A 22,259-nucleotide genomic window follows, 5' to 3' on the forward strand; every position below is an offset into this window, starting at 1 on the left:
GTGTCTGTGGATGGAGTGGGTGTTGAGCAGGATGCATTTCAGGTGGCTGCTGCTGTTGCTCGTCTTGGTCTTGGTCGGTGCTGGAGTAGTGCAGGTCTGGATGCAGGTGAACTTGCAGGTGTGGCAGCAGAAGGGTCCGTGGGTGCGTCTCGGGGTGGCTCGGTAGCAGCCCGGGAATCGGCCGGCGTTGAGTGCGTTGAGTTCAGTGGTGTCGTAGGTCTGGCGGGGGTGCTGGTGTCTGCGGGGGCCAGGGGTCCTGGCACTGGGCGCGGTCCAGGCGCAGATGGGCGCAGACGGGCTTACCTTTGGCGCACCTTCGGCGCGCGTAGGGCGCGCCCGCTGCGCGTGGCCGCTGCGCGTTATACACTCTGCCATAAGTGGAGAGGGGGGGCGGAGCGAGGGAGGGGCAGCTGGGAGGCACAGAAAGGAAGATGGCGTGGCCGCGAGAACGGCGGCGGGAAGCGGGGAGTGGGGCGGGGAGCGGGGCGGGGAGGGCACAGGGGGTACAAGCACGAGAAAAACAATAAACTACAACAGTAAAGTACAGCAGTCACAAAACAAAACAACAGTGCAAAATACGAAACCGGGCAACAGAGTGCTACCTGGTCCGGCGGAGCCGAGACAGGGGGGGAGAGCGCTCACAGTGTGCGAGCGTTGCCTAGCAGCAGATCAGGCCGCAGAGGAAGGCGGGCCTGCGGGGCAGAGGGCTGAGCGAGGCTGCGAGCAGCAGCGAGGGGAGAGGGCACCGGCACAGCTGGTGGCCGTGTGGCGCTGGAGTGTCCTGCGATCCCCACCGAAATGAGTAGAACGGTCACCCAGGCCCTCGTCAGCAGCTGGTTGGACTACGGAAATGCCCTCAACGCAGGAGCCTTGGCCAAACTCCTGAAACGGCTTCAACGCATCCAGAACACCTCTGCACGCCTGATCCTCGACATCCCTCGCCGCAGCCACATCACATCCCACCTGAGAGTCCTGCACTGGCTCCCCGTCAACGAGAGGATAACCTTCAAGCTTCTCACCCATGCACATAAGGCACTCCACAACACCGGACCAACGTACCTCAACAGATGACTCAGCTTCTACACCCCCACCCGCCAGCTCTGCTCCGCCGAGCTCGCCACCGTCCCCCGCATCCGAAGAGTGACCGCCGGTGGTAGATTATTCTCTCACCTCTCTGCCAAGACATGGAACACCCTCCCCATCCACCTACGGCAGACCGAAGACCTGCTGACCTTCAGAAGACTCCTCAAGACCTGGCTTTTCGAGCAGTAGCAGCATTCCCCACCCCCCAGTGCCGTGAGACCCTCACGGGTAAGTAGTGCACTTTACAAATGATATGATTGATTGATTGATTGTTATCACGCCCCTGGCACGCATCCCCTGGATGGCGGCCTACAGAGCTATCGGCACGTGCAGCGGGCCTGCACAGTGCGCACAGAAGGCACGCGCAGCGGGCACAGCAGGGACACGCGATAGTCTATAGATCACTTTTTCTGCAAATACTTCTACTGCTCAATGCGAAGCACTCTCTTAAAACTGAAGTGAACTAAAACAATACTTTTAGTGGGGTACATGTATATCGCTCCCCCTGGGCCCTAGCTTCACCCAGGCTTCCAGCCCCTCCTGGAGTTCAGATTCAGTGCTGTAAGCCACACTGTTCTTGGAGATTTTCATTTTCACCTGGAGAACTGGTCAGAGGCTCCGAGTCCTTCCGTGACACCACGGCCAGTCCTCATCTGGTTCAGTTGGTCAATGACCCTACTATTTGGCGGGCCAGATACTGACGGGTTTGAGGGTCCCGCCTCGGACATGGTCCGACCACTTGGAAATCATGTTTGATATCACATTAGGGGACACAGCACTCAACAAACTGTTCCCAGTCTGCCAGGAAATTAGAGCTGTGGCTTAAAACGGAATCAGACGCGTTGGACTCGGTTCCTACAGAGACAAGGCCAACCCCCCACTCCCCCCAGACGTGGGGCCCACTGGATGGGTGCAGCCATCAGTCAGCTAGACCCTGGAAAAAGTACTCAAATCGCAGGGAACTCCGTCCGAACCGAGGCTCTCTGATAAACTTAAGACTCAAATTCAACTCTGCCACAGGCAGGAACCCAAATGGAGACATTGCTACAAAGCCAGAAAAAGAGAAATATATAAAAACTCAATTAGACCGAATAAAAACATCTCCGAGCATCAGTCAGCATGTCCAAGCATCAGTTAGCATCTCCGAGCATCAGTCATCATCTCCAAGCATCAGTGAGCATCTCCAAGCATCAGTCAGCATCTCCAAGCATCAGTCAGCATCTCCAAGCATCAGTCAGCATCTCCAAGCATCAGTCAGCATCTCCAAGCATCAGTCAGCATCTCCGAGCATCAGTGAACATCTACGAGCATCAGTGAGCATCTCTGAGCATCAGTCAGCATCTCCGAGCATCAGTCAGCATGTCCAAGCATCAGTCAGCATCACTAAGCATCAGTCAGCATCTCCAAGCATCAGTCAGCATCTCCAAGCATCAGTCAGCATCTCCAAGCATCAGTGAGAATCTTAAAGCATCAGTCAGCATCTCTGAGCATCAGTCAGCATCTCCGAGCATCAGTCAGCATGTCCAAGCATCAGTGAGCATCTCCGAGCATCAGTCAGCATCTCCAAGCATCAGTCAGCATCTCCAAGCATCAGTCAGCATCTCCAAACATCAGTCAGCATCTCCGAGCATCAGTGAACATCTACGAGCATCAGTGAGCATCTCTGAGCATCAGTCAGCATCTCCGAGCATCAGTCAGCATGTCCAAGCATCAGTCAGCATCTTCAAGCATCAGTCAGCATCTCCAAGCATCAGTCAGCATCTCCAAGCATCAGTCAGCATCTCCAAGCATCAGTCAGCATCTCCAAGCATCAGTCAGCATCTCCGAGCATCAGTCAGCATCTCCGAGCATCAGTGAGCATCTACGAGCATCAGTGAGCATCTCTGAGAATCAGTCAGCATCTCCGAGCATCAGTCAGCATCTCCGAGCATCAGTCAGCATGTCCAAGCATCAGTCAGCATGTCCAAGCATCAGTCAGCATCTCCAAGCATCAGTCAGCATCTCCAAGCATCAGTCAGCATCTCCAAGCATCAGTCAGCATCTCCGAGCATCAGTGAGCATCTCCGAGCATCAGTGAGCACCTACGAGCATCAGTGAGCATCTCTGAGCATCAGTCAGCATGTCCAAGCATCAGTCAGCATCTCCAAGCATCAGTCAGCATCTCCAAGCATCAGTCAGCATCTCCAAGCATCAGTCAGCATCTCCAAGAATCAGTGAGAATCTTCAAGCACCAGTCAGCATCCCCGAGCATCAGTCAGCCTCTTCAAGCATCAGTCAGCATCTCCAAGCATCAGCCAGCATCTCCAAGCATCAGTCAGCATCTCCAAGCATCAGTCAGCATCTCCAAGCATCAGTCAGCATCTCCGAGCATCAGTCAGCATCTCCGAGTATCAGTGAGCATCACCGAGCATCAGTGAGACTCTTCAAGCATCACTCAGCATCTCCAAGCATCAGTCAGCATCTCCAAGCATCAGTCAGCATCTCCGAGCATCAGTCAGCCTCTCCGAGCATCAGTCAGCATCTCCGAGCATCAGTCAGCATGTCCAAGCATCAGTCAGCATCTCCGAGCAGCAGTCAGTATCTTCGAGCATCAGTCAGCATGTCCAAGCATCAATCAGCATCTCCGAGCATCAGTCAGCATCTCCGAGCATCAGTGAGAATCTTCAAGCAACAGTCAGCATGTCCAAGCATCAGTCAGCATCTCCGAGCATCCAAGCATCAGTCAGCGTCTCCGAGCATCAGTCAGCATGTCCAAGCATCAGTCAGCATCTCCGAGCATCAGTGAGACTCTTCAAGCATCAGTCAGCATCTCCAAGCATCAGTCAGCATGTCCAAGCATCAGTCAGCATCTCCGAGCATCAGTCAGCATCTCCAAGCATCAGTCAGCATCTCCAAGCATCAGTCAGCATCTCCAAGCATCAGTCAGCATCTCCAAGCATCAGTCAGCATCTCCGAGCATCAGTGAACATCTACGAGCATCAGTCAGCATCTCCGAGCATCAGTCAGCATGTCCAAGCATCAGTCAGCATCTCCGAGCATCCAAGCATCAGTCAGCGTCTCCGAGCATCAGTCAGCATCTCCAAGTATCAGTCAGCGTCTCCGAGCATCAGTCAGCATCTCCGAGCATCAGTCAGCATCTCCGAGCATCAGTCAGCATGTCCAAGCATCAGTCAGCATCCCCGAGCATCAGTCAGTATCTCCGAGCATCAGTCAGCATCTCCAAGCATCAGTCAGCGTCTCCGAGCATCAGTCAGCATGTCCAAGCATCAGTCAGCATCTCCAAGCATCAGTCAGTATCTCCGAGCATCAGTCAGCATCTCCAAGCATCAGTCAGCGTCTCTGAGCATCAGTCAGCATCTCCAAGCATCAGTCAGCGTCTCCACGCTTCATTCAGCATCTCCAAGCATTAGTCAGCGTCTCCGAGCATCAGTCAGCATCTCCGAGCATCAGTCAGCATCTCCGAGCATCAGTCAGCATGTCCAAGCATCAGTCAGCATCCCCGAGCATCAGTCAGTATCTCCGAGCATCAGTCAGCATCTCCAAGCATCAGTCAGCGTCTCCACGCTTCATTCAGCATCTCCAAGCATCAGTCAGCGTCTCCGAGCATCAGTCAGCATCTCCGAGCATCAGTCAGCATGTCCAAGCATCAGTCAGCATCCCCGAGCATCAGTCAGTATCTCCGAGCATCAGTCAGCATCTCCAAGCATCAGTCAGCGTCTCCGAGCATCAGTCAGCATGTCCAAGCATCAGTCAGCATCTCCGAGCATCAGTCAGTATCTCCGAGCATCAGTCAGCATCTCCAAGCATCAGTCAGCGTCTCCGAGCATCAGTCAGCATCTCCAAGCATCAGTCAGCGTCTCCACGCTTCATTCAGCATCTCCAAGCATCAGTCAGCGTCTCCGAGCATCAGTCAGCATCTCCAAGCATCAGTCAGCATCTCCGAGCATCAGTCAGCATGTCCAAGCATCAGTCAGCATCCCCGAGCATCAGTCAGTATCTCCGAGCATCAGTCAGCATCTCCAAGCATCAGTCAGCGTCTCCACGCTTCATTCAGCATCTCCAAGCATCAGTCAGCGTCTCCGAGCATCAGTCAGCATCTCCAAGCATCAGTCAGCCTCCTCGGTGCTCAAAGAGCTACGCTGACTGTCCATGAAGAAGCGCCTCAAATTTAAGACTCTGTGCATCGCCTTTAAAGCACTTCACAATTCAGCCCTGTTTACCTTGAATAGTACATCCCCTCTAGGCCATTGCGTTTATCTGCAGCCAAGAACGTGAATGTTCCCAAATTCAGAAAATCCTCCAGGGGAGGCAGCAGCCTTCTCACCTGTGCGGCCACACTATGAAGTACCCTCCCTCTTAAACTAAAGGAAATCACAAACCGTCTTCAATTCAGGAATGCCCTCACATCTGGTTGTTCAGCTAATCTTGGCCTTCGCCTGACACTATCCCTCATATACTGAGCAGATCTCTTTGCGTTGACTTAATTAAAGGCAGAGCCAAGACACCTCCGGGCAATATCATTTCCATTTCATTTCAACTGTCCGAATGCTATACAAAAAAATGCACGCAGGCTCTGAATAACAAGCTACATGTCCTGTCGCATCTGCTGTCTCACAAAAAGACTACATAATGGTCATCCCTGAAATGGAACAAAAGAAAGGAGGCAATATGACCACGTACAGACTGCCATTGCCAATCCCTGAAACCGAACAGGAACAGAAAGGAGGCAATGTGACCACCCACAGACTGCCATTGCCCATCACAGGAACCCAAGGGGACAGAAAGGAGGCAATGTGACCACCCACAGACTGCCATTGCCCATCACAGGAACCCAAGGGGACAGAAAGGAGGCAATGTGACCACCCACAGACGGCCTTTGTCCTTCACTGAAACCAAAGGGGGACAGAATGGAGGAAATGTGACCCCCCACCGGCTGCCATTGCCCATCACTGAAACCAAAGGGGGACAGAACGGAGGCAATGTGACCACCCACAGACTGCCATTACCCATCACTGGAACCAAAGGAGAACAGAAAGGAGGCAATGTGACCACCTACAGACTGCCATTGCCCATCCCTGAAACCGAACGGGAACAGAAAGGAGGCAATGTGACCACCCACAGACTGCCATTGTCTTCACTGAAACCAAAGGGGGACAGAACGGAGGCAATGTGAAAACCCACAGACTGCCTTTGCCCATCACTGGAACCAAAGGGGACAGAAAGGAGGCAATGTGACCACCCACAGACTGCCATTGCCAATCACTGGAACCAAAGGGGGACAGAAAGGAGGCAATGTGAACACCCACAGACTGCCAGTGTCTTCACTGAAACCAAAGGGGGAAAGAACGGAGGCAATGTGACCACCTACAGACTGCCATTGCCCATCACTGGAACCAAAGGAGAACAGAAAGGAGGCAATGTGACCACCTACAGACTGCCATTGCCCATCCCTGAAAGCGAACAGGAACAGAAAGGAGGCAATGTAACCACCCACAGACTGCCATTGCCCATCACAGGAACCCAAGGGGACAGAAAGGAGGCAATGTGACCACCCACAGACTGTCATTGCCCATCACAGGAACCCAAGGGGACAGAAAGGAGGTAACATGACCCCCCACAGACTGCCATTGCCCATCACTGGAACCAAAGGAGAACAGAAAGGAGGCAATGTGACCACCCACAAACTGCCATTGCCCATCACTGGAACCAAAGGGGACCGAACGGAGGCAATCTGACCCCCCACAGACTGCCATTGCCCATCACTGGAACCAAAGGTGAACAGAAAGGAGGCAATGTGACCACCCACAGCCTGCCATTGCCCATCACTGGAACCAAATGAGAACAGAAAGGAGGCAATGTGACCACCCGCAGACTGCCATTGCCCACCACTGGAACCAAAGGGGAACATAAAGGAGGCGAAGTGACCCCCCACAGACTGCCATTGCCCATCACTGAAACCAAAGGAGAACAGAAAGGAGGCAATGTGACCACCCGCAGACTGCCATTGCCTTCACTGAAACTAATGGAGAACAGAAAGGAGGCAATATGACCACCTACAGACTGCCATTGCCTTCACTGAAACCGAATGGGAACAGAAAGGAGGCAATGTGACCACCCACAGCCTGCCATTGTCTTCACTGAAACCAAAGGCGACAGAATGGAGGCAATGTGACCACTCACAGACTGCCATTGCCCATCACTGAAACCAAAGGGTTACATAAAGGAGGCAATGTGACCACCCACAGACTGCCATTTCCCATTACTGGAACCAAAGGGGACAGAAAGGAGGCAATGTGACCACCCACGGACAGCCATTTCCCATCACTGGAACTAAAGGGGGACAGAAAGGAGGCAATGTGGCCACCACAGAGTGCCATTGTCCATCACAGGAACCAAAGGGAAACATAAAGGAGGCAATGTGACCACCCACAGACTGCCATTGTCCATCACAGGAACCAAAGGGGAACAGAAAGGAGGGAATGTGACCACCCACAGATTGCCATTGCCCATCACTGAAACCGAATGGAAACAGAAAGAAGGCAATGTGACCACCCACAGACTGCCATTGTCTTCACTGAAACCAAAGGGGCACAGAAGGAGGCAATTTGACCACCCACAGACTGCCATTGCCCATCACTGAAACCAAAGGAGAACAGAAAGGAGGCAATGTGACCACCTACAAACTGCCATTGCCCATCACTGGAACCAAAGGGGACCGAACGGAGGCAATCTGACCCCCCACAGACTGCCATTGCCCATCACTGGAACCAAAGGGGAACAGAAAGGAGGCAATGTGACCACCCACAGACTGCCATCGTCCATCACTGGAACCAAATGAGAACAGAAAGGAGGCAATGTGACCACCCGCAGACTGCCATTGCCCACCACTGGAACCAAAGGGGAACAGAAAGGAGGCAATGTGACCACCCACAGACTGCCATTGCCCATCACTGAAACCAAAGGAGAACAGAAAGGAGGCAATGTGATCACCCGCAGACTGCCATTGACTTCACTGAAACTAATGGAGAACAGAAAGGAGGCAATGTGACCACCTACAGACTGCCATTGCCTTCACTGAAACCGAATGGGAACAGAAAGGAGGCAATGTGACCACCCACAGACTGCCATTGTCTTCACTGAAACCAAAGGGGACAGAACGGAGGCAATGTGACCACTCACAGACTGCAATTGCCCATCACTGAAACCAAAGGGGTACATAAAGGAGGCAATGTGACCACCCACAGACTGCCATTTCCCATTACTGGAACCAAAGGGGACAGAAAGGAGGCAATGTGACCACCAACGGACATCCATTTCCCATCACTGGAACTAAAGGGGGACAGAAAGGAGGCCATGTGGCCACCCACAGACTGCCATTGTCCATCACAGGAACCAAAGGGGAACAGAAAGGAGGGAATGTGACCACCCACAGACTGCCATTGTCCATCACAAGAACCAAAGGGGACTGAAAGGAGGCAATGTGACCCCCCACAGACTGCCATTGTCCATCACAGGAACCAAAGGGGAACAGAAAGGAGGGAATGTGACTACCCACAGATTGCCATTGCCCATCACTGAAACCGAATGGAAACAGAAAGAAGGCAATGTGACCACCCACAGACTGCAATTGTCTTCACTGAAACCAAAGGGGCACAGAAGGAGGCAATTTGACCACCCACAGACTGCCATTTCCCATCACTGGAACCAAAGGGGACAGAAAGGAGGCAATGTGACCCCCCACAGACTGCCTTTTCCCATCACTGGACCCAAAGGGAAAGAAAGGAGGCAATGTGACCACCCACAGACTGCCATTTCCCATCACTGGAACCAAAGGGGACAGAAAGGAGGCAATATGACCCCCCACAGACTGCCATTTTCCATCACTGGAACCAAAGGGGACAGAAAGGAGGCAATCCCACCACACACAGACCGCCATCGTCGTCACTAAAACCAAAGGGGCACAGAAGGAGGCAATGTGACCACCCACAGACTGCCATTGCCATCATTGAAACCAAAGGCGAATAGAAAGGAGGCAATATGACCACCCACAGACTGCCATTGCCCATCACTTGAACCAAAGGGGCGGATGACGAGACCGCGCTGCGGCGCATTTAAATGAGCGCGTGCTGCGTTAAAGCTTGAGGGCTATTGTTATTTGTTTTTAACTAATTGCTGTTCCAGTATTTTTAAATCTATTCTTAGCATTTTAACCTTGCTGTGTACATTTAGGAGCTGTGTTATAGCTCCGGGGGCACTTGTTTGCACTTTTGCACAGGGAAGGCATTTTGCTGGTCAGCGCTCCACTTGTTGGACGCTGACGCGCACGTCCGAGCATAAAAGGGGCGGATGACGTGGCCGCTGGAGCACCAAAGTCAAGCCCGTCTACGCCCGTCCGCGCCTGACCGGAGCCAGGGCCATAACCCCTGCCGGTTTTTCCAGGGAAAAGCAGACATACACAGCGGTACAACTTAAACACCTTAGAGGGGTAAACACTAGTAAGTGTCTTCACTCTATCTCGCCTCTTAGCTCTGTTAACCATTGCCTCCACTGTCCGTTTGAGCTTTGCTCATCTACCGCACTCCCAACTGCTAGACCTTCTCAGAAGGCACTTAAAATGCTCTTGCTCAATTGCAGATCTATTCCTAAACACTCGGCTGAAATCCGGATATTACTGGAAGAAGAGCACGGAGATGTTTTGTTTTTATCGGAGACCTAGCTTAACAGTGAGGCAGACCCTGACCTCGTTCAGGCACTTCCCCCTGGGTACGCCATCCAGAGGCAAGATCGGGAATTTGGCAGAGGGGGCGGCATTGCTATCGTATTTAAAACCAAACTAAACTGCCGTACCTCGGCAGGGTCTCTACCTGACTGTGAGAGCCTCCTGTTTGCTATCGGTCTCTCTCATGTCTGCACTCTTTCGGGGATTCTAATCTACCGACCGACAGGTGCCTATGGACAAATCTGTAAGGCCCTCCCTAAAGTGGCAGCTACTTTAGCTTGCTCACTCCCCAATTTTACATTATTAGGTGATTTTAACCTTCATTTTGATGACTTCTCGCACTCAGCCACCTGCGAGCTGGGTTTGAGGGCCTTGAGGCGTTTAAATTTAAACAAAAGGTCATTGGCCTTACTCATTCGAAAAGGCATTTACTTGACCCCAGTTTTTCAAATATTGAGGATCTACTGGTTAAGGACCCTATACCAGTGCCGTGGTCGGATCAGTTTCTGATCCCCCTCACGTGGGTCCATCAGACTCTCATCATGCTGTCGTTGATGGACAGAAAATAAACACGGTTTTGGTCTAAACTTCGAGTTGAACTATGGGCATCGACCCTTAAAAATACCAGCCCAATACCTGATCCCAATCCTATCAGTGCCAATGACTAGCTCAATGAATGGCTCAAATCATCAGTAGACCTGGTCCTCCCTAACAAATGGATTTGGGATAAGGTTGGAGATAACTGAACCGCATGGTATTCCCACAAACTAAGCAAGCTTAAGCAAACATGCAAAAAACTGGAGAGGATATGGAGAAAGGACTTCTCCCCTGTCAATAAAGTTAAATACAGGGTTGCTATCAAAATTTAAAAGAAGAAATTCAATCTACTCAAACTCTTTATTATGAAGAGAGAATCATGCAGGCATCGAATTCTCCTCACGAAATTCTCCGCATTGCAAAAACACTCCTCAAATCACCTTCCCCCTCTGTTGCGTCTGTTGATGCCTCATCTCGTTGCAACCGACTGGCAGAGTTTTTCCTTAATAAAATACAAGATATTTACAACTCCTTCCACCAGGTGGCCATTGGATATTGTGTCTCAAACTTGTGAACATTCTTTGGAGGAAATTCCTCCTTTGAATCTGATGTCACTACAAAGCATCTTAGACCGATTAAAATCCGGTTCTCCTACAGATTCGGTTCCCCCTGTCATCCTGAATCAAGTCCTTGAAACAGTGTCTCCAGTTATAGTGGAAGTAATTAATGCCTCATTTTTGACGGAAGTTGTCCCCCCCCGGAAATGCGCGATGGTGAAGTCACTGTTAAAAAACCCAATTTGGACCCTGATCTTTTGGGGAACTACCGTCCTATCTCATTACTGCCGGGGATCAGTAAGATCGCTGAGAAGCATGTCAACTCTGCAGTCTCGATATTCTTGGAGGATCATAGCAATCTTCACCCTTCACAGACTGGTTGCAGACCCCAACAAGGTATGGAAACTGCCCTCTTGGCAGTGGTAGAAGAATTAAGGAAAATTTGAGATGGCGGAGGCTGTGTTGCTATCAGTCTTCTTGATCGCAGTGCAGCGTTTGACCCTGTTAATTACCATATGCTAATCCAGAGACTTAATGATGTGGGTGTGACCCAGGGGGGCCTTAAATGGTTGCAATCTTTTCTGGAGGGTAGGTCCTTCCGAGTTTTTGAAAAAGATACTATCTCTGAACACATGTCCCTTAGATGTGGTGTCCCACAGGGGTCTTCCCTGAGCCCCAGTTTATTTAATGTCTATATGAGCCCTTTGGCTGAGATAGTGAAGCCCTTTGGAGTCCAGATTGTCACCTACGCTGACGATACACAGCTGGTTGTCTCTCTTAATCATCTTGACAACTCGTCGCACGGTCTAGGCATGTGCTTGGAGAAGGTGGCAATCTGGATGGAGTGCTCATATTTGAAATTGAATGGGGCAAAGATGGAGCTGATGATCCTTGGCAACTCTCCAACTTTTAATAAGGGATCACTGTGGCCAGTGTGCCGTGGCCCTGCTCCTATCCCCAAAGACCAGATTAAGAGTCTGGGCATTTGGCTCGACCGTAACCTGGACTTTAAGGAACAGGCACGGAAGGTGGCGGCTAGTTGCTATGAAATCCTTAGGATGTTGTGAAAAGTTCTCCCTATTCGTCCATTTCCTGCCATAAGACTTATGGTTCAGGTACCGATTTTTTCTCGACTGGATTACGCTAACGTTCTATACTCAGGACCACAGCGCGGTACTATTACTAAATTACAGATTGTTCAAAATTGTGCTGCACGTATGCTCCTGAGGTTTCCCAACCGTCAGTCAGCAAAACCTGCCCTCACCACTCTCCACTGGTTGCCCATTCAGGTGAGAATTGGATTTAAGGCTCGGTGTATTGTACACAAGATATTAGCAGGGAAGGGACCGCCCATTAATTGTTCCATCATCTTGCTTTACTGTTCGAACATAGGCCTGCGCTTGGACACTCACCACCTGGCTGCAGTCCCTAAAAAAAGAAGGTCAAGAAGTGGAGGCCGCCTTTTTTCTTATAATGCCTACAGGTTATGGAACTCCCTCCCCCACAATGTTCGCTTAGAGGCCAATTACCGGACCTTCCGGAAATTGCTTAAACTCTATTCTTTCCTTAATGCCGTTCAACGCTCTTAGAATGTACTGCGATCAGCACTGGGATGCCTTCAGGTAGCTACGTGCTTAATAAATGCTTAATTAATTAATTAATTCATTCAATGGGGAACAGAAAGGAGGCAATGTCACCACCCAAAGACTGCCATTGTCTTCACTGAAACTAAGGGGGACAGAAGGGAGGCAACATGACAACCCAGAGACGGCCATTTCCCATCACTGGAATCAAAGGGGACACAAAGGAGGCAATGAGACTACCCACAGACTGCCATTTACCATCACTGGAACCAAAGGGGATAGAAAGGAGGCAATGTGACCACCCACAGACTGCCATTGCCCATCACTGGAACCAAAGGGGACAGAAAGGAGGCAATGTCACCAAACCCCCTATAGACTGCCATTGCCATAATTGAAACCAAAGGGGAATGGAAAGTAGGCAATGCGACCACCCACAGATTGCCATTTCCAATCACTGTAACATAAGGGGACAGAAAGGAGGCAATGTCACCACTCACAGACTGCCATTTCCTATCACTGGAACCAAAGGAGCACATAAAGGAGGTAATGTGACCACCCACAGACTGCCATTGCCTATCACAGGAACCAAAGGGGCACATAAAGGAGGCAATGTGACCACCCACAGACTGCCATTTTCCATCACTGGAACCAAAGGAGAACAGGAAGGAGGCAATGTGACCACCCACAGACGGTAATTTCCCATCACTGGAACTAAAGGGGGACAGAAAGGAGGCAATGTGGCCACCAACAGACTGCCATTGCCTATCACTGAAACCAAAGGGGACAGAAAGGAGGCAATGTGACCACCCACAGACGGCCATTGCCCATCACTGGAACCAAAGGAGAACAGAAAGGAGGCAATGTGACCACCCACAGATGGCCATTGCCCATCACTGGAACCAAAGGAGAACAGAAAGGAGGCATTGTGACCACCCACAGACTGCCGTTGTCTTCACTGGAACCAAAGGGGGACAGAACGGAGGCAATGTGACCACCCACAGATGGCAATTTTCCATCACTGGAACTAAAGGGGACAGAAAGAAGGCAATGTGACCACCCACAGACTGTCATTGTCTTCACTGAAACCAATGTGGGACAGAATGAAGGCAATGTGACCACCCACAGACGGTAATTTCCCATCACTGGAACTAAAGGGGGACAGAAAGAAGGCAATGTGGCCACCCACAGACCGCCATTTCCTATCACTGGAACCAAAGGGGATAGAAAGAAGGCAATGTTGCCACCCACAGACTGCCATTGCCCATCACTGAAACCAAAGGGGAAAGAAAGGAGGCAATGTGACCACCCACAGACTGTCATTTCCCATCACTGGAAGCAAAGGGGACAGAAAGCAGGCAATGTGACCACCCACAGACGGTAATGTCCCATCACTGGAACTAAAGGGGAACAGAAAGGAGGCAATGTGACCACCTACAGACTGCCATTGCCTATCACTGAAACCAAAGGGGACAGAAAGGAGGCAATGTGACCACCCACAGACTGCCATTGCCTTGATGACCAGCACCTTCAAGCAAGGCCAAATCTTGACAAAGACATGAAAGGCAATGTCTGAAGGGGTTTGGGCCAAAGAACCACTCTCTCACTGTACTTCTCTTTGTACTGTTTCTAAGAATTGATAACATGAGTCTGTTCAAAGAACTAAACCAGCCATAAAAATGTGCCCTCAGGCAGAGATGCTGGTGACGCAGCACTCACACATAGCTGTAGAACCTTTTCAAAAGCCTCTTGACATGAAGACATCAACTTTAGAACGTGCAACAGAGGAATGTGGGGCAAAACATTTAAAAGCTGAGACCCAAACCATGAATCGATGTCCTAAACTAAGCGAATACGTGCAAGAAAGGGCCTTGCATGAGAGGGATAATAGGGAGTAAACGGTGTGTGATGCACATGCTTGTAATGCAAGTTATGTTCCAGGACGTCGCCTAATCTTCATGAACTCAAAGGATGAGGGGACACCAGATACCGATGTCTAAATCACATAACGCCTACATCACACACTGACGTATACTGATATATCACATGGACAGATAGCGATCCCTGTAATACACACTGATAGACACCAATGTCTGTTCACACACTGACAGATACAGATGTTTGTATCACACATCACAAACTGACAGAGCCCATGTCTGTATCATACACTGACAGATCCAGGTGTTTGTATCACACACTGACAGAAACCCATGTCTGTATCACAAACTGACAGAGCCCATGTCTGTATCATACATTGACAGTTACAGATGTCTGTATCACATACTGACAGACACCCATGTATGTATCATACATTGACTGATACATAGAACTCTGTATCACACACTGACAGATACAGAAGTCTGTATCATACCCTGACATAAACCCATGTCTGTATCATACACTGACAGAGCCCATGTCTGTATCATACACTGGCAGTTACAGATGACTGTATCACACACTGACAGACACCCATATCTGTATCACACACTGACAGACACCCATGTCTGTAGTATACACTGACAGATACCCATGTCTGTATCATTCACTGACAGATACAGCTGTCTGTATCATACACTGACTGTTCTCGACGGGTGCTTGCTTCTGGTGCTTTGGGATTCCAATGTGGACTCTTCTTGGTTTTTACCATTGGGGGTCCGGTACTCTAGGTACTGGTACGTCGTGGCTCCGGTAAGTCCTGGTGCCCCCAAACTTGGTGGAGAGGCAGATCTGACCTCCCAGAGCTGTTGTACATCTTCTTGCTTCTATGCTGCGTTGAGGTCGTCGGGGAGCGGCACATCAACAGACTGGACTTTACGGGATCGGTGCATGCGGGGTGCAGGGTAGTGATACCTTCACTCCAATGGAGCTTCTTGGCGATTTCTTGAAGGCTGGAGGTTCTCCTGGGTTCCTGGAATCCTTTCAGGTCTCAAGACGACATCGCAGACAGTAATTGTCAAGTCCTTGGAGCAGCTGGCAGGGTTTGGAACCTTTTCTTTCTGCGGCAGTTCTCTTTGCAGAGGGTCTTCTTTGTCCTGGTCTTCTCTTGTCTGTTGAATCTGATGGTGCCACCTAAATACTCAATTTAGGGGTGTTACAAGGGGAGACACTTAGTAGCTAATGGGCTACTCAACATTGGGGTCTCTACACCCTTTAGTGACCACTTCCGGCGGGAAGAGGCATTACCCTAGCCTGATTAGAGGTTTTCTCGCCATCTCAAGACAATGGAATTTCAGTAGAGGGGTTCACATCACCTGCCCTGCCCTAAAGGTGGTGCAGGCTAAGTGGGAACCCTCCTCCTAATCTAACTAATTTTCCTGCCTTTCCTCCCACCCAAAAGTGGAGCAGGAAAGACCTCCCCGACTATCTGGGGGTTCCTGATTTGGATTTCAAAGGAGGCATTGCCTTCGAAGCTTCCCACTCAGAAGGCCATCCTGTCCTGAAGGATGTGTGAAGCAACTCCACCCAGAGAAAAGCTTTGTTCCTGGCCTCTGAGAGTGTTGGCCCTCACCCCATGAGGTCAGAAACATGTCTGGTAGTGGCAGGCTGGCGACCACAGGTCAGGGACCACACCAGTGCTTAGTAGGTTTTCAGGGGACCCTCTAAAAGTGTCTCCTGTATTAATTTAATAATAAATCTATGAAGACAAGATGTTCGGTACCAAACAACTTAGGAGTCAGTTAAGCCATCATGAAGCTAGGGAACTTGTGTTGACAAGAATCCAGCCCATGTACGCTTTATGGCTTCCCTGTTCACAACATCTCCGAACGGACTCGACATTGTAGGGGCATCTGCTCATGCTGAAATGCCCTCACATAGGATATGGTGCATCCTGCCTTAGGGCTAATGGCTTGCAGTAGGGGTGACTCACCTATATCATATGCAGTGTATGAGGGGCATGGCACATGTATCACCAGAGTACTCTCCCATTAGATAATCTTGTGATTAACGAGTCTATTCAACAACCCCGAGACTCTGTAAAATATGGGCACTGTGTGTAGGTAAATCTGTGCCTAATAGTCATATCGGGCGATGACAAAGGTCCAATGGATGTTTGACTTTCCTATCACGACACCTAGGTCAATGTGAGCGTTAGACGGGCAAATACAAACATTGCCGAAGTATACAGACAGACCTGATTTCCACATTCAGATGGTCTGCCAGCCTCTCTAATATCCATGAGAGCACTTTGCACTATCATTTTTACAATATGTACTGACTCACAACCTTATATGCAGGGAGTTAAATGCTGTAAACAATAACATACTGGCATCGAACTACAACCCCCATGAGCCTACGGGCGCTCGGATAGTTCTTTACTCGTGATGCCATCGTGATCTGCTGAGTAATTAGGTCAATTACCTACACCGGTGAGGGGCGGTAATGCGAATATGGATAAAAGACCTTTCCTTACCTACCGCCAGTTCCCTCCGGTTGCAGCTTTCGCCAGCCTGGGGGTACCAACAGATAGGTAAGTGAATTGAAGTGACATGGTACTCTTGTAAATTATTGAGAGTCCTCACGAATCGTTTTCATGTGCACTAGACTGTGTATCGGAGGTTTTGTGTTTAGATATCACCACTAAGTGAGAGTGGACGTTACAGCGCCATTGGGGGGCGATTTAGTTGTACTTCCGATACAGAGCAAGATACAGAGTGTTTACCACTCACAACACGCTGAAATAACAGAGCGTATACTACAAGGGCTGGTTGAAACTTCTACATCTCGGGGCCGATTCACAGAAATAATCTGAGACAAAAGCCTAAACTTACTACTTTTGGTATTCACAGAAGGCATTTAGTAGTAGTAAAGTTAGTATTTTGTCTTAAGTTAGTATTTTGTCTTAATTTAGTATTTTGACTTAAGTTAGTATTTTGTCTTAAATTAGTATTTTGTCTTGAGTTAGGATTTTGTCTAAAGTTCGGATTTTGTCTTAAGACCAAAACCTAAGACAAAATCCTAACTTAAGACAAAATCCTAACTTAAGACACAATACTAACTTAAGACAAAATCCCAACTTAAGACAAAATCCTAACTTAAGACAAAATACCTAACTTAAGACAAAATCCTAACTTAAGACAAAATCCTAACTTAAGACAAAGTACTAACTTAAGACAAAATACTAACTTTACTACTAATTTAGGAATTTTCTCAATTTAGGAGTAGTAAAGTTAGGCCTAACTTTACTACTCCTAAACTGAGAAAAATCCTAACTTTAAGACTTTCAGTATTCACAGAAGGCATTCAGGAGTCCTAAAGTTAGGATTCCTAACTTTACTACTCCTAAACTGAGAAAAATCCTAACTTTAAGACTTTCAGTATTCACAGAAGGCATTCAGGAGTCCTAAAGTTAGGACTCCTAACTTCTGTGAATACCGAAATGAGTAAGTGCCTTCTGTGAATACCAAAATGGTAGTAAGTTTAGGATTTTGTCTTAAGTTAGTTCTGTGAATCGGCCTCCTTGATTTTAAATATCGGGATGTACCGTACATTACTATATGTCTCTGTAGTTGCGGCAATGCACGTCTTACACCCATGATGTGCTGAAATAATAGAATGTTTGCCGTACGTGGCTTTTTGAGACACTCACATCTCGTATTTATCTACTGAGCTGTATATGATTATCCGTGTCTGTAGCCACGCACAGTGCTGATTCTCTGGCTCCTGCTACTAATCCTTGTGAATTTAACAATGGCTCCATGTTGTGTCATAGCGACTAGTCTCCCTCTGCTAGTTTTTCACGCAGTCAATTGACCAAACCTTTTCTATTACCTTCTAATGAAGGTTGTGGTCCACATAATCACAAGTGTTTGTATTGAATACCCGCAGACATGTGTAACTTTTTGATATCAGCACCTAACTGCATAGTGTTTGTCTGTAGGTTCAATGATACTCGATGCCATTATCAGAGTATAGACTCATCGGTCATGTTGTCAGTGTGCGCTACTCCTGGGAACTACCTATGTGTTCCCGCTCTGCACCTTCTGGGCGTAGTGTGTACACATTGTTTTTAACCAGCATCCAGTTGCAGGCTAGACTAGAACATCCATGTTAGTCTGACCTTTTGCCAACATTTTTTATAGAGCGGTGCCTCTCTTCCTGAGCTGTTGCCAGGTGACGCAAGGCTTCTTACTCGTAATTCACGGGAAAGTCTACGTTATATCTGTATTTCACTGTATACATGAAGATAAGCCATATGATGAGTATCTGTGACTCACAAGTGTATGAATTTAATAGACACAAGCATTTGATCTCTCTTTCTGTTTTATTCACAGGTGTCACCAGTACATCATAATCTACCCAAAGTAAAACCACTGGTGATGTAGGTTGTATTTGTTCTGAAATACATTCATTTGATCACTTTATTACGCAGTAGCATTTAACATCTAGGTCCTGAGGAAGTGCACAACACCTTTGAGGTCACATTGGCCGAAACATATAGTCCTGCTTTTAGGACAAATGCAGTTATTATTTTCAAACTGCACATGCACTGTTTTTAATCCTGACCCCAAGAGTTAACTAATAATGTCTCTTTTCTCTTAGTAGTTAGTTTTATCACACACTTCACTTTTTTTGCACTGCGCCCATCACTCCAGTACTATAGCGCTTTACCTCTGTTGGATTTTAGCAGATACTATATACGAGTAGCATCTGAACATATCCCTGAGCTCCTCCCTCACAGTGAGGGGGTTGTCGCCCTTGTCTACACTAGGTGTTTTAGCCAAGAGGAGAAATCCCAGATGATGATGCATGCCACCTCGGTGTGTGATGGGATTCCGTCCTTATGAAAGGATTCTCACTAGGCATGATTGAGAGACTTCTGCTTGTGTTCTAAATTTCTAGTGCTTGTTCAAGTCTGTTAGACCTGTGGATTATCAGGTGGTTTTCAATAGTTGTATGGGGAAATATCCGCGTTGGTCTTAAAACTTCCCTCGGACCCTCCACTCCTGGTTTTGTACACAGGGCTGAGTGCCATGTCGACTCTTCGGAGTTTCCTGCACAAAAGCATGCAGCCTTCAATGGAAGTGCGTAGCCTTGGTGAGGGGTCCCTGGTGTGGCACAAACAGTGCTGTAGTCCCAGAAGACCCTCTTCAGTACCCATGCCCTGGGAACCATTTACTAGGGACTTACAGGGGTAGCTGAAGTTGTGCCAATCATGGTACATTTTTAGAGAAACAACACTGGCACTGGGACTGGGAACCTGGTTAGCACGGACCCAGTACACCTAAGTCACAGCCTGGCAAATAGAGGCAGGGTACTGCAAGAAACACTCAGTTTATCATACATACACTGACAGATACAAATGTCTGTATCACACACTTTAAGAAACCCATGTCTGTATCATACATTGATAGATACAGATGTCTGTATAATACACTGACAGATACAGATGTCTGTATCATGCACTGACTGCTACTGAACTGACAGACACTGATATCTGAAGACCACAGTAACGGCTACCAATGTATCTCAGTCTATTTGGCTCACACATTAACCGCAAATAATGCCTGAAACCGGACAGTAATGTCTGGACCACGCTTCAAAAGACAACGATGTCTACATTACATATTGATACATAGTGATGCCTACTTTGTGCAGCAGTATGACCAGGTAGGGATGGATACTGGTGTCTGCCCACCACTGCAACAGACACTTACCTCCTTGTGGAATATCACTTTCTTGGTAAAATAAACGCTGTCCAGTCACATAAGTCAAACGAAGATTATCTGAAAGAAAAACATTAAAAGGACATTATACCTCTTTCACGCAAAAGGGAATACTTCTTGGATTTCGAATACAAAAGCACCTCCAACCTCAAGGAAGAGACACTGTCACAGCGCAGTCTGTGCTTGTAAGACATTATTACAGCACAGTCTGTACATGTAAGAGATCGTTACAGTGATCTCTGTACATGTAAGACATTGTTACAGCACAGTGTGTGTATGCAGAAGACACTGTCACAGTGCAGTCTGTCCATGTAATTGATTGTTACAGCACAGTCTGTACATGTAAGAGACTGTAACAGTGCAGTCTGAACATGTAAGAGATTGTTACAGCGCAGTCTGTGCATGTAAGACATTATTACAGTGCAGTCTGTGCATGTAAAAGATTGTTACAGCACAGTCTGTGCATGTATGAGATTGATACAAAGCAGTCTGTACATGTAAGAGATTGTTACAGCACAGTATGTACATGTAAGAGATTGTTACAGTGCAGTCTGTACATGTAAGAGATAGTTACAGCGTAGTCTGTGTATGTAAGACATTATTACGGCACATTCTGTGCCTGTAAGAGATTGTCACAGCACAGTCTGTGCATGTAAGAGATTATTACAGCACAGTCTGTACATGTAAGACATTGTTACAGCACAGTCTGTGCATGTAAGACATTATAATAGCACAGTCTGTGGATGTAAAAGATTGTTACATCACAGTCTGTGCATGTAAGACATTCTTACAGCACAGTCTGTGCATGTAAGAGAGTGTTACAGCACAGTCTGTGCATGTAAGAGATTATTACAGCACAGTCCGTGCATGTAAGAGATTGTTACAGCACAGTCTGTACATGTAAGAGATTGTTACAGCACAGTCTGTGCATGTAAGACATTATAATAGCACAGTCTGTGTATGTAAAAGATTGTTACATCACAGTCTGTGCATGTATGAGATTGTGACAGTGCAGTCTGTAAATGTAAGGGATTGTTACAGCACAGTCTGTACATGTAAGAGATTGTTACAGCGTTGTCTGTACATGTAAGACATTGTTACAGCGCAGTCTGTGCATGTAAGACATTTGTTACAGCAACGTCTGTGAATGTGAGAGATTGTTACAGTGCAGTTTGTGTATGTAAGACATTGCTACAGCACAGTCTGTGCATGTAAGAGATTGTTACAGCGCAGTCTGTACATGTAAGAGATTTTTACAGCACAGTCTGTGCATGTAAGAGATTGTTACAGCACAGTCTGTGCATGTGAGACATTCTTACAGCACAGTCTGTGTATGTAAAAGATAGTTACAGCACAGTCTGTACATATAAGAGATTGTTACAGCACAGTCTGTGCATGCAAGTCATTGTTACAGCACAGTCTGTGCATGTAAGAGAATATTACAGCACAGTATGTGCATGTAGGAGATTGTTACAGCACAGTCTGTGCATGTAAGAGACTGTTACAGCGCAGTCTGTACATGTCAAAGACTGTAACAGCGCAGTCAGTGCAAGTAAGACATTATTACAGCGCATTCTGTGCATGTAAAAGATTATTACAGCACAGTCTCTGCATGTAAGAGATTGTTACAGCGCAGTCTATAGATGTAAGAGATTGTTACAGCACAGTCTGTACATGTAGGAGATTGTTACAGCGCAGTCTGTGCATATAAGAGATTGTTACAGCACAGTCTGTGCATGTAGGAGATTGTTACAGCGCAGTCTGTACATGTAAGATATTGTTACAGCACCATCTGTACATGTAAGAGATTGTTAAAGCGCAGTCTGTACATGTAGGAGATTGTTACCGCACAGTCTGCACATGGAAGATGGAGTTACAGCACAGTCTGCACATGGAAGAGATTCTATTACAGCACAGTTAGTACATGCAGGAGACAATGTTAGGGCACAGTCAGTACATGAACGAGATGGTGTTACAGCGCAGTCTGTACATGTAAGAGATTGTTACCGCACAGTCTGCACATGGAAGATGGAGTTACAGCACAGTCTGCACATGGAAGAGATGCTATTACTGCACAGTCTGTACATGTAAGAGATTGTTACAGAACAGTCTGCACATG

At 48.0% G+C, this 22,259-nt stretch overlaps 1 protein-coding gene across 5 annotated transcripts in view; it reads right to left on the reverse strand.

Moving 5' to 3' along the window:
* AGBL2 (AGBL carboxypeptidase 2) overlaps positions 1-22,259 on the reverse strand; it is a 1,238,365-nt gene that overhangs the window by 284,951 nt on the left and 931,155 nt on the right. For all 5 annotated transcript variants that reach the window (XR_014979319.1, XR_014979321.1, XR_014979320.1 and 2 more), the window contains exon 17: positions 20,132-20,200. Coding sequence is in view for 2 of the 5 variants with exons in the window: in XM_085646520.1 (XP_085502646.1) it covers positions 20,132-20,200 (69 nt within the window). In the remaining 3 variants the exon portion in view is untranslated. The remainder of the gene's footprint in view (positions 1-20,131; positions 20,201-22,259) is intronic.

This window comes from Triturus cristatus, chromosome 3_1 (genome assembly GCF_964204655.1).
Source record: "Triturus cristatus chromosome 3_1, aTriCri1.1, whole genome shotgun sequence".
In the NCBI taxonomy this organism is placed as follows: domain Eukaryota; kingdom Metazoa; phylum Chordata; class Amphibia; order Caudata; family Salamandridae; genus Triturus; species Triturus cristatus.